The sequence below is a fragment of the Macrotis lagotis genome, chromosome 1, assembly GCF_037893015.1.
Source record: "Macrotis lagotis isolate mMagLag1 chromosome 1, bilby.v1.9.chrom.fasta, whole genome shotgun sequence".
Taxonomy (NCBI): domain Eukaryota; kingdom Metazoa; phylum Chordata; class Mammalia; order Peramelemorphia; family Peramelidae; genus Macrotis; species Macrotis lagotis.
This window is the reverse complement of record NC_133658.1, coordinates 399,213,442-399,230,736: the sequence shown is the minus strand read 5'-3', so window position 1 is coordinate 399,230,736 and position 17,295 is coordinate 399,213,442. Positions and strand designations below refer to the sequence as shown.

General features: G+C 39.7%; 1 protein-coding gene across 1 annotated transcript in view; it reads right to left on the bottom strand.

Annotated features, from left to right (window-relative positions):
* Positions 1-4,670: 4,670 nt before the first annotated feature.
* LOC141518385 (proton-coupled amino acid transporter 1-like) overlaps positions 4,671-17,295 on the bottom strand; it is a 29,696-nt gene continuing 17,071 nt past the window's right edge. Inside the window, exons 7-10 of the mRNA XM_074230363.1 lie at positions 13,071-13,169; positions 10,122-10,288; positions 8,415-8,584; positions 4,671-6,417 (exon numbers count right to left, since the gene is read on the bottom strand). Of these exons, the coding sequence (XP_074086464.1) occupies positions 6,143-6,417; positions 8,415-8,584; positions 10,122-10,288; positions 13,071-13,169 (711 nt within the window). The 3' untranslated portion in view covers positions 4,671-6,142. The remainder of the gene's footprint in view (positions 6,418-8,414; positions 8,585-10,121; positions 10,289-13,070; positions 13,170-17,295) is intronic.

The following is a 17,295-nucleotide window of genomic DNA, read 5'->3' as shown; positions in this document are numbered from 1 at the left end:
TCCCCAGGGTGCAGCTCAGGAGACTCCCCCACTGCTGTGAGCCACTGCTTCCAGTGCCCTGGGGCTGCCTCCGGGAGGCTGAAGTTCTTTGGCTCTGGTGGGCCACCCCTCTGGCGGGCACCCCTCCGACCCCTGGGAGCAGAGCCTTTCTGCTCTTTTCCAGGTTTCCTTGAGTAGGAGAACTGCCTCACTGGGTCCCTTTGTGGGTTCTGTCTCTCGAAAGTTTAGTTAGAGTCCTTAGTTTATGAGTTTTTATCAGAGAGCTCCTAAAACTCGATCCCTTCATGTTGTCATCTTGGCTCCACCCCCCCAATTTTACTTTTTAAAGCATTCTTCTCCTCAATAACGTTTTGGGTTGTTTATTTTTTTTGCAAGGCAAATGAGGTTAAGTGGCTTGCCCAAGGCCACACAGCTAGATAATTATTAAGTGTCTGAGGCGGGATTTGAACTCAGGCCCTCCTGACTCCAGGGCCAGTGCTCTATCCACTGTGCAGCCTAGCTGCCCCCTCAATAACTTTTTGAATTGTTTTATTCATTTGACCTAAGCTGGTTTATAGCATGCTGTTTTCTTCACCATTTTTTTGGATTTCTTTGACTAAGCTGCTGACTTCATTTTCATGGTTTTCCTGCATCTCATTTCTTTTCCCAGTTTTTCTTCTAACTCCCTCATTTGATTTTCAAAGTCTTTTTTGAGCTCTGTCATAGCCTGAGCCCAATTTCTGTTTTTCTTGGAGTCTTTAGATGCAGGAGCTTGTGCTCCCTCATCTTCAGACTGAGTGTTTTGATCCTTCTTGGGCTCATATGTGAAATATTTCTTAATGGTGTTCCTCTTGTTTCTCTGCTTGCTCATTTTCCCAGCCTAAGCCTGTTTTGGGGGGGTGCTTCTTGAGCTTTTGGGACACTCCCACAAGGATCTCAGTGTGTGAGGCTCTGTCCTCCCTCCTAGTCTGTGAATGACCATATGTACCCCCCTCTGCCATGGGGCTGAAGTGGGGGGTGGCCCTGCTGTTCTATGGGGGTGCCTAGACTGGGATCAGGATCTGAATGTGGTCAGAGCCCCAGATTCTTGTTCCAGGGGCAGATCTCTGCAGTCTCTCTCTCTTCATTCCCCTCCCTCAGCTCAATGGGCTCATGCCCTGGGGGCTCCTGCTTACCGGCTCCACCTGCTTCTATTCCTGGAACTCTGCTGAGCTGGCCATGCTGCTCTCTGTGTGCCCTGAGCTGCTCTCTGTGTGCCCTGAGGGCTGGGCTTCATGTACTTGCTCTAGCACAGGTCCCCCAGCTGTTCCCCCAAGTTGTGCCCGCTGCTCCCCAGGGCATAGCTCAGGAAACTCCCCTGCTACTGTGAGCCACAGTTCCCAGTGCACTGGGGCTGCCTCTGGGAGGCTGAAGTTCTTTCCCTCTGGCAGGCCACCCCTCTGGCGGGCCACCCCTCCAGCCCTGGGGAGCAGAGCCTTTCTGCTCTTTTCCAGGTTACCTTGAGTAGAAGAACTGCCTCCCTGGGTCCCTCTGTGGGTTCTGTCTTTCAAAAACTTAGTCAGAGTCCTTAGTTTTGAAGTTTTATGAGAGAGCACCTAAGAGACTTTCTTCTCTTGTCACCATCTTGGTTCCACCCCCAACCATTCCCATTCTTTACCATTTTCCCTATCTTTGAAATTTTAGCACCCACCATCCTTTTAAATTTTACTTGCTAAGAACAGGGCAAAACAAAAAGAAGAGGAAGGAGAAGCAATTCTCTCTCTGGATGTTTAAGTTCATCAATGTGGGGGGGAAAATCTCAGAATGGACCCTTGTTATCATAGATCTTATCCCTAATATATCAACTTGTGGAGTTTCTTAGAAGCTCTGAGGGATTAAGTTATTGTCTCATTGTCATTGCTAGTGTCAGAGGCAGAGCTTGAGTATTATTGATTCCAAGATCAGCTTTCTATCTCCCAAACAGCAAAGACTCTCATTTTCTAATTATGCATATAGTCTATTCTCCTCCTCCTTTCCTCCTTCCCCCCCTCCCCCATGCCAGAAAATTGGACAATAAACTCCTGGAACTAGACTATAAAATCCATGACCTGGATTTCTTTGCCTCTGATTAGGTTACTAGGTAGATAAGAAAAAGTTAGGCACATAGTATATCTTGCTTCTAGTAAATCCTGGGATAAAGTCTCCATGTCTATTTTTTTCTTCCTTGGAAACTGAATTGACTTCCCATCTCATCTGCTCAGTGGTTTCTTCTTTTACTTTCAGCTAAATACCTAGTCACTATCTCCACACAGTTCCAGATATTAGGAATCCTACTGACATCTCTTAAAACCCATCTGCAATGCCACCTTTTCAATGAGTCTTCCCATCCCTCTTGATTCCATCTACATCTGATTTCATGACATTTTATATATCTCTTGGGCACTTAACTTCTTGTTTCTGTAATTATGGAACCTCAGAGCTATCAGGGACCTCATAGGGCATCTACACCACACCTGAGCTTGGTATAGTGGATCAAGTTTTGGAGTTGAAGTTGGAAAACTTAAATTGCACTGAATACACTTAGTACTTATGTGACTGTGCTCAAGTAAAATCTTTCAGAGATTAATTTCCAAAGTAGAGATCATTGCACTAGTGTATTGGAGATTGAATTGGAGCACAACTCAAGGAGCATACATGGGAATGAGTTTGCAGGGCCTGATAGCTTCCAGTGACATCTATGATTCAGAGCTGAAGGGCTTGTCACTTTGGAAAGATGAAACAAACCAGGGGTTGTCCTTGAAATAGGAGAGGTTAAATCAAAGATGCATCAGAATGATCAGAGTGACCTTTTTAAATATTTGTATTCATTTGATTTTTAATTTATATAATTAAATAAACATTTCCATAACACAGTATAATTTTTAAAATGATTATGCATGAAACTTCATGAACCTATTATGTGGATCTTATCATTATTAATTTTGGGGGAGATGAGGCAATGAGGTTAAATGACTTGCCCAAGGTCATGTAGCTACTAAGTATCAAGTGTCTGAGACTGGATTTGAATTCAAATCTCTCTCTCTCCCTCCCCCTCCATTTCACTTCCCTCCCCACTCCTGTCCTTTCCATCTCCCTCTTCCTCTCCCTCTTCCCATCTTCCCCTCTCCTCTCCTCTATCTAGGGAATAGAGGCAGAACTCTATCTCTTATACCCTAGCAACATGATGACTGAAAAGTACATGGCAGAAGGCACATGGTGTACTTTAGCCTGGGTCTGAGGCTACCTCTTGTTTCTTTCCTGAGTATAGGTGACTAAGCAATAATCCCAACCTCGAAGGTAGACTTTGAGTACGAAAAATTGAGAGTACTACAATGCTCAGATGGTGCCAGCTGCACTTCAGTAACACCCTGTCAACTGCTTCAGTATTTTTTGGATATCATCTCCAATAGAAAAATGTGCTCAACCCTGGTTGGACTTGACATAAGACATGGACCTTGAGGCTGTTGCTTAGACAATACAGATAAAAGGTAAAATGTGAAATGTTGATTTAGTACTCCCACAATCTGTTTCATGTTTTGACATTTTAAATCTCAGCATCTTGGGAGAGTATTAACAGTAGTTAGTTATTGCTGATTGCTTAAGTCTTTGTTTGCGAACACTTGTGAGTTTCTTGTGTTAATCAGTTCTTACTCTTGGAGAAAATGCATAGCTGTCCTTCAACATGATTTTCTTTCTATGCCAAGTACTTTTCCACTCTGACCTTTGGTAAAGGCCCTAGACCCACAGAAGTCAAAACTAAGTTTTAAGTGATTATTTCCAGGGCTCTGAGGTGAATGTATAAAGAGTCAGAGTTCTAGTACCTGATTTTTCTCTTCAGTCACCCCCAAGACTCAATTTGATCAATAAGCATGAATCCAGAGCAGAGCCCCATAGAAGGAAGAGGGAATAAGAGTACCTCTGCCTCTCCCCCCAAAGCTAATTTATTTCTCTACTATCACACTTGCAGGGAAAAATCTTTTTAAGTCTTAAAGTGCTTTGCAATTGGAAGTTATTATTAATTCTCCTCTGCAGTATGTATCCCTCACCAATGACCATCCCATTTCTCCTTAAAGATCTCTTATGAAGCAGCCCACTCCTCTTTTTCAATTGCTGAAGTTCCAAGGAAATTTTTCCTCCTATTGTGACCAAACATTGATTCTTCTTTTTTTTTCTCTGAGCCCAAGCAGAATCAATATAATCCCTTTCAGAAATGAGTCCTTCAGATAACTGAAGACAATAATTAGGTGACCCCCCCTCCCAACTACTAGTTTTATCAGTTCATGCTCAATCAGTTATCATGTTCAACTATTAGATTAACTCTAAAAGTGCCATGTCTTATTTTAATTTTTTTCCCAGTGATTACATGCTATATTGTACATAATAAATGTTAAATGATATTGCTGAATTTGAGCCTGCTCCCAGAGGTTCACAGTAACTAGTGGACCTTTTCCTTGTCCTTTGTACCTGCCCACTTGAAGATGCTTCTTTTGTCTACCAAGAGTCACTAAAGAACTCTGACCCACACTGGGGATGACTGAGTCAATCCCTCAACCTATAAGCCTCCTTCTATGAAAAAAGGAAAAGAAAAATCCAAAAACAAAGCAAATGTTAAGAATTATTAGTCTTTAATGTTGATAATTTACATATAATGAAGAAATGATCAAAGGGTCCTTCTTTATAAGGGAAAAAGACAAGAACACTATCCTATCTAAATCCTTCCCTGATGCCTAAAAGAAAACTCTCTACACAAAAGGTAACTAATAAATGTTTGCTGAATGAATTCTGAACTTTTCTGTCTTGAGCTATTTCAGATTCTAACCCCTTCTCCCCAACCACTAACTAGCATTAACTTGAGCCACGTATCTCTTAATTCTTGGTAAGGTTAACTTGTTTATCTTCCAAAAATAAGAATTTTCACTTAGAGACTGGCTAATAATAGCCAGGGGATATAAAGGGAGGTGACTCCCCAAATGTACATCATTTGTCTATGAACCCTTAAATCATTTTGTTGTTTGGCACCATTTCTGTTTTCCTTCTCCAGAGTCCTTTGCAGTTGCAGGGAACCCCTCTTGGAATGTACTGGGAAAAAAAAAACACTGGATGGAGGTGTTTGGAATTCTGGGTTATAGTTTCCATCTCTACATCTGTACATTCCTCTTTTGAAAAATGAGTTTTAGACTGGATAGTCTCTAAGATCTCTTCCAGCTCTGATAGCCTATCATTGTAATGCTTAGAGCAGCATGTTTTCATGGGAAAGAGCTCAGCTCTGTATGGCCAGAGACCTGACTTCTAGCCTCAGTCAAACCTTTAGATCATGGTACAGTTGTGAGCAAACCTCTTGTTCTTTCTGAGCTTCATTCTCTTTCCCTGGAGCATGAGAGGTTGAACAATCCTTAAGATTCTTTGAACCTTAGTTCCCTTCATGATTTCAAGGTGATTTCTCACACATGTACCCACTTCTTAAAAATGCATCTTTTCTGATACAAGGCCAAACTATACTTTAGAGTCTAGAATTTTTGGTTGAATATAAATAAATATTCCACAGATCAGTTTGTCTTTGAGGAACAAGGTAGAGGTTCAGGGACAAGGAGTCAGTAAAGGAGTCAAACTCCAGATAGAATATATTTAAAGTTTCAGTATTGTTATTCAGACAGTTCATGGATAGCAAACGGGCTACACCTTGTTAGGTCATTTTTATATGAAATGCAATCTAGTAAAAACTTTTAGCTGAAGTTTTCCAACAAGTCAGAAGCAAAGCCAAGAGAGAACCACTCATCCCTTGAGGCAGTACTTTGGAGAGTTCCCAAAGTAAGAGAATGCTGAGGGGGGAAGGGGGACAGTAACAGTCACATTTTTATAGCACCATACAATTGACAAATTGTCAATTCAATGCATCCCTCATTCATGCTTCCAACAATCCAGTAAGGAGAAGCAGTATCCTCATTTTATAGTTGAGAAAACTGAGGCTCACAGAGTTTCAGTGACTTGTCTGTAGTCGTATCACAGAGCTGGGATCTTCCTTTCCAGACCAGGTACTCTTTTTTAATATAGCACAGATGATCAAGTCCTGGAAACAGGAAGCTAACCTTCCACAGAAAGTGGAAGGATGAGGAGAGGCAGGGAAGGTGTTTCACTTGGAAGTAGATCACTGTACAAAGGCGCTGGTGAAGTTGGTATAGGTGGGAGAAACAGGTGGCTGAATCAGATCATGGATTGCTTGGTAGGTACCCACCACAAACCCAAGGAAGCCCAGCACACTGATCAGGACATCCTTAATGATGATGATAGGGTTCAAGCCCTCCGAGTAATAGGTGATTATCTCCAAGAGTGGAGGTATAATCAGAGCCAGGGCACTGCTGGTCATGGAGCCCACCAGGGCTATTACCAGGTCCAACTTGGGAATCAGTATGGCCAAGGCACCTTGGAAGGAAAAGACACATATTCATGATCAGTTTGAAATGAATGGTGCAACAAGTATTATCATGCCCATTGTTCAAGGGTGGAAGCAACATTCTTTAAAAGGTCACCTAGTAAAGGAGTGACAGAGCTAAACCTGAAAGTAGGGTCCTTGGAATCAAAGTCCTGGATTCTTACCATTGCATTGTAAGGTCTTTTCTTAATAGATAATTCAGTAGAGACTACCTTTTAATGGAAGCTAATTTCAATACTTCAAAAAATTTGTGCCTCTGTAAGGATAATTATAAATTCCACAATTGCAAATCTCAATTGTTCTCTGCTTTAGGGGAAAAGTAGATGTTTTCATGAGTTGCAGTAGTTGAACCCCACCCTCCCTAACATCTGACCACTTAACTTACTCGACTTAGCTAGATTGTTATCATGAACCCTCCCCTGAGAACATGCTCAAAATCTTTTGAGTTGTTGACACATGTGTAAACACACAAGGTAAGTTTTCTGAAATAACACTGTTCAAAATGACTGTGAGCTGGAGTTCTTGCTCTCTAGCCTTTGGATGGGCTCAATATGGAGTCCCTCTCTAAGGGGGAGGAAAATCACAGGTCCCAGCCTTAGGGGAGATCTCTCTTCCAGTCAGGGCTCTTCTCTTGAATCATCATCCCATGGAGGGAGACTTATACCAAAGAGCTACCTTGGCCAAGGTGACAATCTTCCTATGCTTCTGGATGATCAGATTGAGGAACCTTGGTCAGATTAAAAGGACTGGGTGCCCTCCAGAGACCTGTCCAGCTTGGCAGGTGTCACCAGAGTCAGCTCTGTTGTCCTAATTTTGGAGAATACAGGGTCATCTTCAAATTCAGATAAAACCCTAGGGAAGGACTTGAGTGGAAAATTATATTGAAAAGTCTTTGTAAACCAGCAAGTTCCAACTAAGCACTAGGGATTATCAAAATATACTTGGTGAATCTCTTTTGCAACCTAATCATGAGATGCCATAGGAGAGGGCATTCTCTAGCTCTTTCTTTTGTGAAATAATCTGAATATTGGTGGCTAGGGGAAATAGAGATGCTTATATCTCACAATAAGAGAGAGAGCAGAATTGTGAGCAACTGCTTTTAATAAGCAAAACTCAAATGACCATTAAGAAAAGAGAGAAAAGGAAAAGAGGCTTTATGAAGTACCTATTATATATTTTTGGAAGTACTCAAAACACCTTGTGGTATGAGTACTATTATTGTGCCCGATCCCTGCCCCATTTTACAGGTAAGAAAACTGAAGTAGGTTGTTTAGGTTTTTTTGTTTTTTAGTTTTTTGTAAGGCAAATGGGGTTAAGTGGCTTGCCCAAGGCCACACAGCTAGGTAATTATTAAGTGTCTGAGACCAGATTTGAACCCAGGTACTCCTGACTCCAGGGCCAGTGCTTTACCCACTGCACCACCTAGCCGCCCCTGAAGTAGGTTGTTTAAATGACTCACCCAGGTTCACACAGGACTTAAGTGTCTGAGGTTGAATTTGAACTCAGGTCTTCCAGACTTTGATTTCACTTCACTGCCATCATGTGGCTAGGTGGTGCTGTGGATAGTTCACTGAGTTTGGAGGAAGATTTGCATTCAAATCTAAACTCAGACACTTCCTAGCAGTGTGACACTAGGCAAATCACTTAACCTCTTTGTCTGTTTCCTCATCTAAAATGAACAGGAGAAAGAAACTGCAAACCACTCCAGCATCTTTGACCCCAAGAAGCATCAAAAAAAATTGGACATAATTGAAAACAATTAAGCAACACCAAGAAAACTATCATAGAGATGAAATGACCCACCTAAGTTCATAGTAAGTAGCAAAGTCAGCAATAAAACCTAATTGTCCTGCTGCTTTTTATTTAAGACAGTGAATTTAGGTATCCTGACCCCCCCCCATCATGGTTTGGACCCCCCCCAACCAGTTCCCAGATTGTAAATATCCAAATATCACATCAAAATCAAGTCATTCTGCTTCCTACTCACATGTCATACAGACCAGGCTTGTGCGGACAAATAAGTCTACCACCAAATTCCAGTTTTTTGGCACATGGGAGACAACATAAGGGATGATAATCTCAGCTGGGACATAGAATTGTAGGGCATAGGTGAAGAAAATTCCAAGCGAGTAGAGCAGTTTCACGGACTGATATAACCTGTATAGATAGAACACAGGTGAAAAATCATCTTGTTTTGGAAAGTCCACCCAAGATCTTAGCTCTTAGGAAATGCAAAGTAAATGCAAAGGATCACATGGCAAGAAGAGCTGAACTCAAAATGACTGTCTGAGAAAGCTTTTGTACACTTTCTTTGTCAAACCTCCCATTTCCTTAGGGCCAAATATTGAATCACACTGGATCAAGCAGTGAGAAGTTTATGTAGCATTACTGCAATAGTGGTCAGTGAAACAAAAAAGAAGGCATTACAGGTATCATCACCCCCATTTTATAGAAGTGGAAACTGGGACTTGGGGAGGTTGACTGGCTTGTCTATCTGACTGGCTTGTCCTGTAGTGTAGAGGCAAGATTTGATTCCAGGCTAAAGAGCTATAACTGGAAGAGATCTTGGAAACTGCTTAATTCATTCCCTTCATTTTATAGCAGAAGAAACTGAGGCTTAAAAAGTTTAAGTGACTTGGACTTGACACAGGTAGTGTCAGGGCTCCATAGTGGTAGAGAAGTAGATATAGGCCCTGAGCTGATCACATTGTGAACATTGGTGGTCATTGTTAATAACTTTGGGCTAATCCCCAGGGATGAGTATGTTCTGAACGTCCTTATGTCCATCCATAGAAGGAACAACTGTGGATTTATATAAGTGAGTTAAAAACAGTAGAATATTAGAGTTAGACTTCTAAACCTGGGGTTTGTAGCATGGTTTTTGAAATATTTTGATAACTGTATTTCAGTATAATTGCTTCCCTTTTTCATCTTATGTATTTAATAACTATTCCAAAAAAGAGGTTCAAAGGCTATATCATACTGCCATGCGATCTATGACATTAAAAAAAAAAGATTTAAGATTCTCTTCTTCAACCTATTTAGACCAACCCCTACCCCCACTCCATCCCCATCTGATTTTTACTGAGGAAGAAACTGAGGAAGCGATTTGCCTAAGATGATGCAATCAATAGAGACCAAAGCTGGGTCTAGAATCTAGGAAACTCTAGCTGCATCATAGACAACAGTCCTGGTGGGATCAGAGCAAAGATCAGGAGAACTACCAATAAAAAAGGACCCAGTCACACAGGGCAGCCAGTTGGGCTTCCATCTCATTCCTTTCTACCAACACTGTCATATTTACCCCCAATTGAACTATCTTCTCCAAAGCTGTATAGTTTTAGATATCATACTTATGCCTTAATAATAGTGGCATCCAACACATTTAGGTAGGAGCCTTGAAGAAAAAAGAACAATTCTCTTGGACCCCAAAGGCTTAGTTTTGATTCCTGATTTGTTATTCATTGTATGACCTTGGGAAAGTCACTCTTTTTCTGAGTCTCAGAGATTTTATGAAGTGTTTCATATACATTATCTCATTTTATCTTAAAAATCCTAAAAAGAATAGTTGAGGAAATTAAGGCCCTGGAAGAGGACTTTCCCAAAGCAAAACAGATAGAAATGACTTTCAATTAGCAGTGGATCCAGGAAGAATACATGCATGGATTGCTACTTCCCCAAACCATGAATGTACCAGCAATTGGGTAAGTTGAGAGTTATACTGGCTTGTATGGCATCTCCAAACTTCAAGTAACCCAGGCATGCCAGACTGACATAGAGAAGGAAAACAATGATCATCCCTCCATACAAGATGACTGGGAAATGCTCAGGCTTCTTCATTTTATTTTCTAAGGGAAGAACCTATTAGAAAGGAAGCAAGGAGAAAACAGTCACCAACAAAGGAGATACACCTTCTTACCCAAGAGGATTTCTATTCTGCTTCCAGGACCATGAAAAAGGATTCTCCCTTTTTCTCCTTGCAACTTTCATTTCTGAGCAAACTCATTTTCTTGTTCTGTGAGCCTTTAATGGGTATTAACATATACAAACACTTTTCAATGCATTTGTTATTTGATCACAGTGGTTGGTTGTTCCCTCTATTCCAGCAGATCACAAGAGCTCTAGTCTTTATTGACTAGTCTTCATGAATTGCTGTAAACACAAAACAAATCCTCCTCAGTGGGTAGCTAGGTCTCTGCTGGTGAGCCTTTCTGTAAAGAAGGCCCACAGAAGGACCTTTCTGCAAAAAAGGACCACAAGCCTCAGGGTCCATCTCCAGCTCATACTCAAAACTTTCCCAGCATGGTGTGAACTGTCAGAGTTTGTGTTTCACTGACGGGGAAGCCAACCTCTTCCACATGTGTCACATTCTTTCGCTAATCAAAATCTTGGACTGACAATGTGATAATGACTGGTAAAAAAACGTAGAACCCTGTCTCAGCATCAGAAAATTTTGCTAATAGGTTACAGGAAGGGGAAATAAGCATTTTATTATGCACCTCTTATGTTCTAAGCACTGTGTTAAGCACTTTATAAATATTATCACATTGTAATCTCATGACAACTCTGAGAGGTAGGTACAATTATTATCCCCAATTTATAGTTGAGGAAACTAAGACAAACAGAGGTTAAATGACTTGTCCAAGGTCACACAGCTAGCAAGTGTCTGAGGTGGAAGTTGAACTCTGACTAGGTTTAGTGCTCTATCTACTGTGTCACCAACTGCCTCTTTTATAATGGTTAGGATTTATATAGAGCTTTTTAAGGTTTGCAAAGATCATTTCATTTGATCTCACAACAATCCTGGGAGGTAAGTGATATTTTTATCCTTAGCTTACAGTTTAGAAAACTGAAGCAAACAGAGGTTAAATAATTTGTCCCACAGATAATATTTGTGGCAGGATTTGAACTCTGACTCCAGGTCCAATTCTCTATCTACTTTGCACCAAGTTTGTAAGTAAACCTACACTCTGACTCCTCTTTTTGGAATCTCCTCACCTTCGGGGGCTATCCATGTCTACATGGCCCTTGATCCCCTCAGAGATTTCAAACCCAACAATTCTCCTACTTAGCCAGATCATTCAATGTAAGTTCCTATCTGTCAGGTCTGTGACAATGGCAAGTTAAGACTTCATCATCAAATATTAGACCTCTTGGAATACAAGTGTTCCCCATCCTTCATTTGATTGACAAGGAACCTGATACTGCTTCTGATATGGGTCTGGAAATCAAAGAAATCAAAAGAAAGGTCAAGGCTGAAGATACAGATTTGGGAGCTCTAATTGTACTCCAAAAAAGGTGCTCTGCAGCCTCTATTTGCTTTAAACTACTGGAGAAGGAAATGGCAAACCACTTCAGTGGTTTGGGATGCTATGCTCCATGGGGTCATTCAGTCATAGCTGAATGTCTGAACATGTTGAAGTGCTTTGTAAAATACTATTATAGCATCATGAACCACTGCATGAGAACTCTGCTGCTCACAAAATGCTTCATGCTTTTTTCCCACAGTCTTCTTCCCAAGGCTACTATGGAAATTCCTGCTTAGTCATTTTGGAAGATGTCATCCAAACTCATAGACTATCTTGAGGGTTTCATGACCAGTCAGAAGTGAGGTAATATGGAAAGGGAACTGGACCTGGAGTCAGAGGACCATGATGTTGGGACCAAGGGGCACATATCTTCTGCCTTTTGGGGGGATCAATTTCCCTTTTTATGTGAAATGAGGGCTTTGAAGGAGAGAGCCTACAGGGTACCTTTCAGATCCAAGATAATACTAGTTGTAGAATAATTTTACACCTGTGGTTGGTATATGGATGAAGGATTGAACTTAAGCTGCTTCTTTCTACACAGTGGAGTTGAAAAATTAAGTCGAAGTTGTAGAGTGGCTCCAAGGACAAGGATTTAAATCTTGCCTTTGATGTGAACTTGGGGCAAGTCACTTAGCCTCTGGAGACCTCAGTTATTTTGTAGGTAAAATAAGGAGGTTGGACAGAATGGCTTTTACTATCCCTTTCAGTTCAAAATTTGAGATCATACTATCAGTTGAAACTATCAAAAGGAAGAGAATGGGCTATGAGGAGGTAATGGTTCTCAGGGATCATGTCCTGTCCAGGAAGGAGTTAAAATTAGATAACCAAATTTCTAGTTCTGTGATCCAGGTTGAAATCCTTATTCTACTCTACTTATGTAACTTTGGACAAACCACTTAACTTATCTGGGTGTCCATTTCCTATAAACCAAGAGGGCTGAATAAGATAACGCTCAAGACAGGGTTTCTGACCTGTGAAGCAATAATATTTTTAAAAACATAAAATAAAATATATAATATTACAAAGGAAACTAACACGATGAAATACAATTATCAAGATATTAAAAATCAAGTTCATGAATTCCTAGTTAGGAACTCTTTATCTAAGGTCTCTTCTGGTTCTAAATTTTTGAAACTAGCATATTTGACACACTCCAGCCCCCTTCCCAGCCCCTACCTCAGTTTTTCAAAAAGGTCAGAATTTTGGTCTCATGACTGCCTTATTCTAGCATTCACCAATAGACCCAGTCAGGATAAAAAGTATAGTGGGCCCCAAGTTCCTCCCCAAGAGTCCATTAATGGTTCCAGGAATTTCCTAGTCACTTCAAACCTTACCACACCAATGCTCTCAAATGCAAAAACAGCAGTTCCAAAGAACAAAGGGTAGGTCTTCCAATCAGCTAAAAGAGGTAGGTTTTTGGGATCTGGAATATCCTGAAAGATAAATACATAAGACTTGGATAAGAAGAAGTCTATGACTCTCAAAGCAGACAAGCCCTGTGAATAGTCCTGTAAACTCTAAAAGAAAATGGCACAGGTTAAGTTGACCTCTGTATTGTTCTCAAACAGTTGGTGATGGTCTCCACCCTCCCAAAATCATTCTATATTTGCTTATCTGTACACATGTGCATCACCCCAATAGGTTAGGGATTATGTATTAATTTATTTTTTTCTGTGTCTTGGACATAGTGGTTTGTATGTAGAAGGCATTTAACTAAATAGAAGAATAGAAGAATGTGTTGAACTATATAAAATTATGAATTTACTGGCCATAATTCTTTACTGATTTTTGAAGGAAAGGTCAACAGATTCATTTAGAGAGGAAAGAAATAGACAGATGTAAATTAGGACTACAAGGATAGTCCTAAACAACAGTACTGACAGAGGGGGAGATCCAAGAAGTTCTGGAATCAAGTGATCTTGAGGCAATCCCAGAGGGCCATGAAGGAGCCTTCCTCTGCTTTAAGGAGTTTTAAGTGTTATATAAGTGTCACTGAACTAGGGTTCAATAAATATGGATTCAAACCCCATCTCTATCATTTTCTACCTATGGGCCTCTAGGCAAACTTCTTGGCCAGTTCGAACACTGGTTTCTACCTTCACAAATGAAAATGAAGATATTACTTATACTCTACAAACTATAGAACACTATGGATAGTTATTATGTTTTATGTATTATCATTTCCTCCAGAAAGAGTGCTGTATGTAACTTACATAGAGGAAAGAGATCAAGACTATATATATCATTTTATTGGATTGGCTGCCTATGAAATTGATGCACAGATGAATGTGAATAACTATTTCATTTCCAAATTTGTTTTGTGGGAAATTTTAATGCCTGCTATCTCTAAATTCACTTCAATCAGACATTCATTAATGTTCAGGGCATTATAAAACAGTCCTTATCCTCAAATAAATTACATTCTATAGGGGGTTTTAATCTGTACAAGTTAGTAAATATACTCTATATGGAAATAAATTTATAAAATTATTTTTAAAAGAAAGTTATTTGAAGAGGGAAAAATATTAAATATTGTGTGTGAGTTGAACATATTAGGAATAAATTTTAAAAGGTTTGTGTAGGATATGATACCTGATCTGTGCTTTGAAAGAAGTTAGGAATATTATGAGGTACAGGAAATACATTCTAAATATAGGCTTCCCTATGCAGGAGATTATATTACCTACAGGTAATAGTTAACAGGTCAGTTTGACTAGAACAGTGACAGAAGTGTTTAATATGAAAAAAAGACTGGAGGTAGATGGGAGAGAATAGCCAGTTTAAAATGCCAAATTGAGGAGTCTGTATTTTATTTTTAGAAATGATTAGGAGATAATGAAGATTTGATTAGGGGAGTGATATGGATAGATGTGTTAGTAATATTGGTGGTTTTGAGAAAGATAAATTGGAGAAGTGAAATGCCAGAATCAAAGAGTCCAACTGGGAATAAATTGCAATCGTCCAGGTATACAATAATGAGGGCCTGAATTTGATAAACTGTGTGGGTGGCAAGAAGGGAATGGTTGGAAGAGATATTGTGAAGATAGAATCAATAAGATTTGGAAATGGATTGGATAGGTGGAGTGACTGAAAGGATGACTCCAGGGGTAAAAACTTAGGTGGGCTGATAAAAATGGGGTCCAGTTGGAAGAGGGAGATTGGGGAGAGGTATGAATTTTGAGGAAAGTATGTGTTTTGTTTTGGACATGCTGTGTTAGAGTGGAAATGTCCAAGAGGCAGTTGTTTATCTTGGATTGGAATTCAAGTGAGAATGGCACTCTACATATAGATCTATATGTGAAGTGATCTATATAGAGATAAATCAATCTGCAGTATCTGATAGATGACTAGAGGGCATATATAGATAGTTTAGCTTTAAGGAATATCCACATTAGTGGGAAGAAGGATGATCCAATACAGAAAAGTGAGAAGAAACAGAAGGAAGAAAAATCAAGCCATCAATGTTACAGAAACCCAGGAAGAATCATTGACCAGGAGGAGGGGTGATCAATACTGTGAAAAGCTGCGGAGAGATTAGGAAGAGTAAAGTCAAAGAAAAAAACCATTGAATCTAGCAATTAAGAGATCATTGAAGAAAACAGAAAGCAGTTTCACTTAACTGGTAAAGTCAGAAACCAATTCACTGAGAAGTGAGTGAGAGAAGGAAATGAAGGGATGAAGTTAGTCAATTTTAAGAAGTTTAGCTATGAAAGGAAGAAGAAAGATGAGATGATAGCTTGAGGTAGTTTTTTTGTTTTGAGTTTTTTTTTTAATGATGGGGGAAGAGACCTTGGCATGTTTGTTGGTGGCAGAGGATAAGAACTTGAATATAAGAAAAGAAATAATTGAGGGAACGAGGATTATAAGTGGAAGGATTTGCATGAACAAAAGTCACCTGCTCAAAGACTGAACAAATAAAGAGGAGGTTCGGACTGATGAAGAGGGGGTGAAATAGAGAGAAAGTTTAGGACAAATAACCTCAATTTCCTCAATAAAATAGGAGGCAAGATCTTTTGTTCAGAGGGGGGAAGAAATATGCAAAGTTTGATGAGAAAGTTTGGAGCTATTGTGGAGGATATTAGAGATGCAATCAAGGAAAACTTAGGGCATTACTGTACAGCAGTGAGGGTGAGATTAGATGACAAATTTTTGTGCAGTTATGTGGCATAGTTGCATGATTTCCTCTCTTGCATCTTCAGCAAGATGAATAGGGAAAGCAGATGGTAGGGGTAACTCAAGGTGAAGACTAGAACAAAGGGGCAAAGGATTTAATGGTAGTTGGTACATAATATAATATAATGGTATATAATAGTATGTGGCTGAATTGGTCTGTAATAGAGTTAAGAGTGACAAAACAGAGGCAATAGAAATTAGGGTGAGATCAAAGATTTGAGTTGGGTGAAATAAAAGAAAGAAATTGAAAAAAAGAAGGGCTTTCAGAGAGAGAATTTCAGAATTCTGGATCATGGGAGTAGAATCCTAATGGGTATCAGTCAGTTTAAAGATATTATCATCTCTGTGCATGTCTGTGGTACAGGGAAGATATTGGTCATATGAGTTGAGGTTAATGAAGTTGGAAGCCAAGATATTCAATGAGTCATTGATGAATATATCTAATTCCTAGTGTTGAGTGTTGAGACTACAGTTTGGGACAGATTCAGTTAATGAACTCCTTGAGAAAGGAACAAGACTTTAAGAAGGATTGGGATTGAACAATTGTGATGCAGTAAAATAAACTAAGGCTAATGAATGATGATGGCTGCATGTCTTCTGGAGAAAACCAGGTTTCCATTGGTGCAAGAAGAAAGAGTGAAACAAAGAGGATAGAATTTATCAAGAAAAGAATCTCAGAGGATTTAATGTTCCATTCACATAAAATATTTCAAATTCACCCTCATAATCATTTCAGCTAATTGCCCTAAAAGTTATTAAACTAAATAAAAAGACATCTAAAGAGGGGGGCAAAGAAGAGATTCCTATTAATATTTTACCCACCTTAGAGCCTAAACTTCAAGACCAAGTCTCTCAAACTAGAGATCCAGGGAAGACTATGATTTTTCTTTGTGAGAGACATATCAAAGAAATATTCATTCACTCAGCAATTTCTGAGTTATGGGAGAGACCAGCTGGGAAATATGGACTGTTCTCATACTCCCATAACTCACCTCTTTTCTAATAATAGGTCATGACTTCTTACCAAGAATCTCCATTCATTGTGGTACTGAATCTGAGCCATATCTCTGTGTTCAGGAATGTTATGCTAAAAGGGTAACTTGATATAGATATAGAAAGCACAAAATTGCAACTCTAAGACTTAAGGGTGGTTACCTGCATTCTATAATGAGACACTTAAGTATGATCCTCAAACTATTTCAGAAGAAATGGATGCAGAACTTTTGTTTTGGTTCATTTTAATGAAATCCTGCATGACAAAGTCAAGAGAGTTAGGGGGATAAGTAAAATGAGAGTAGGAAGGAGAAAACTACAGTTTCTTTCTCTCAAGTCATATTAGACTAGGTGGCATGGTATACTACCCCAAGAAAGCTGGAATAACACTCA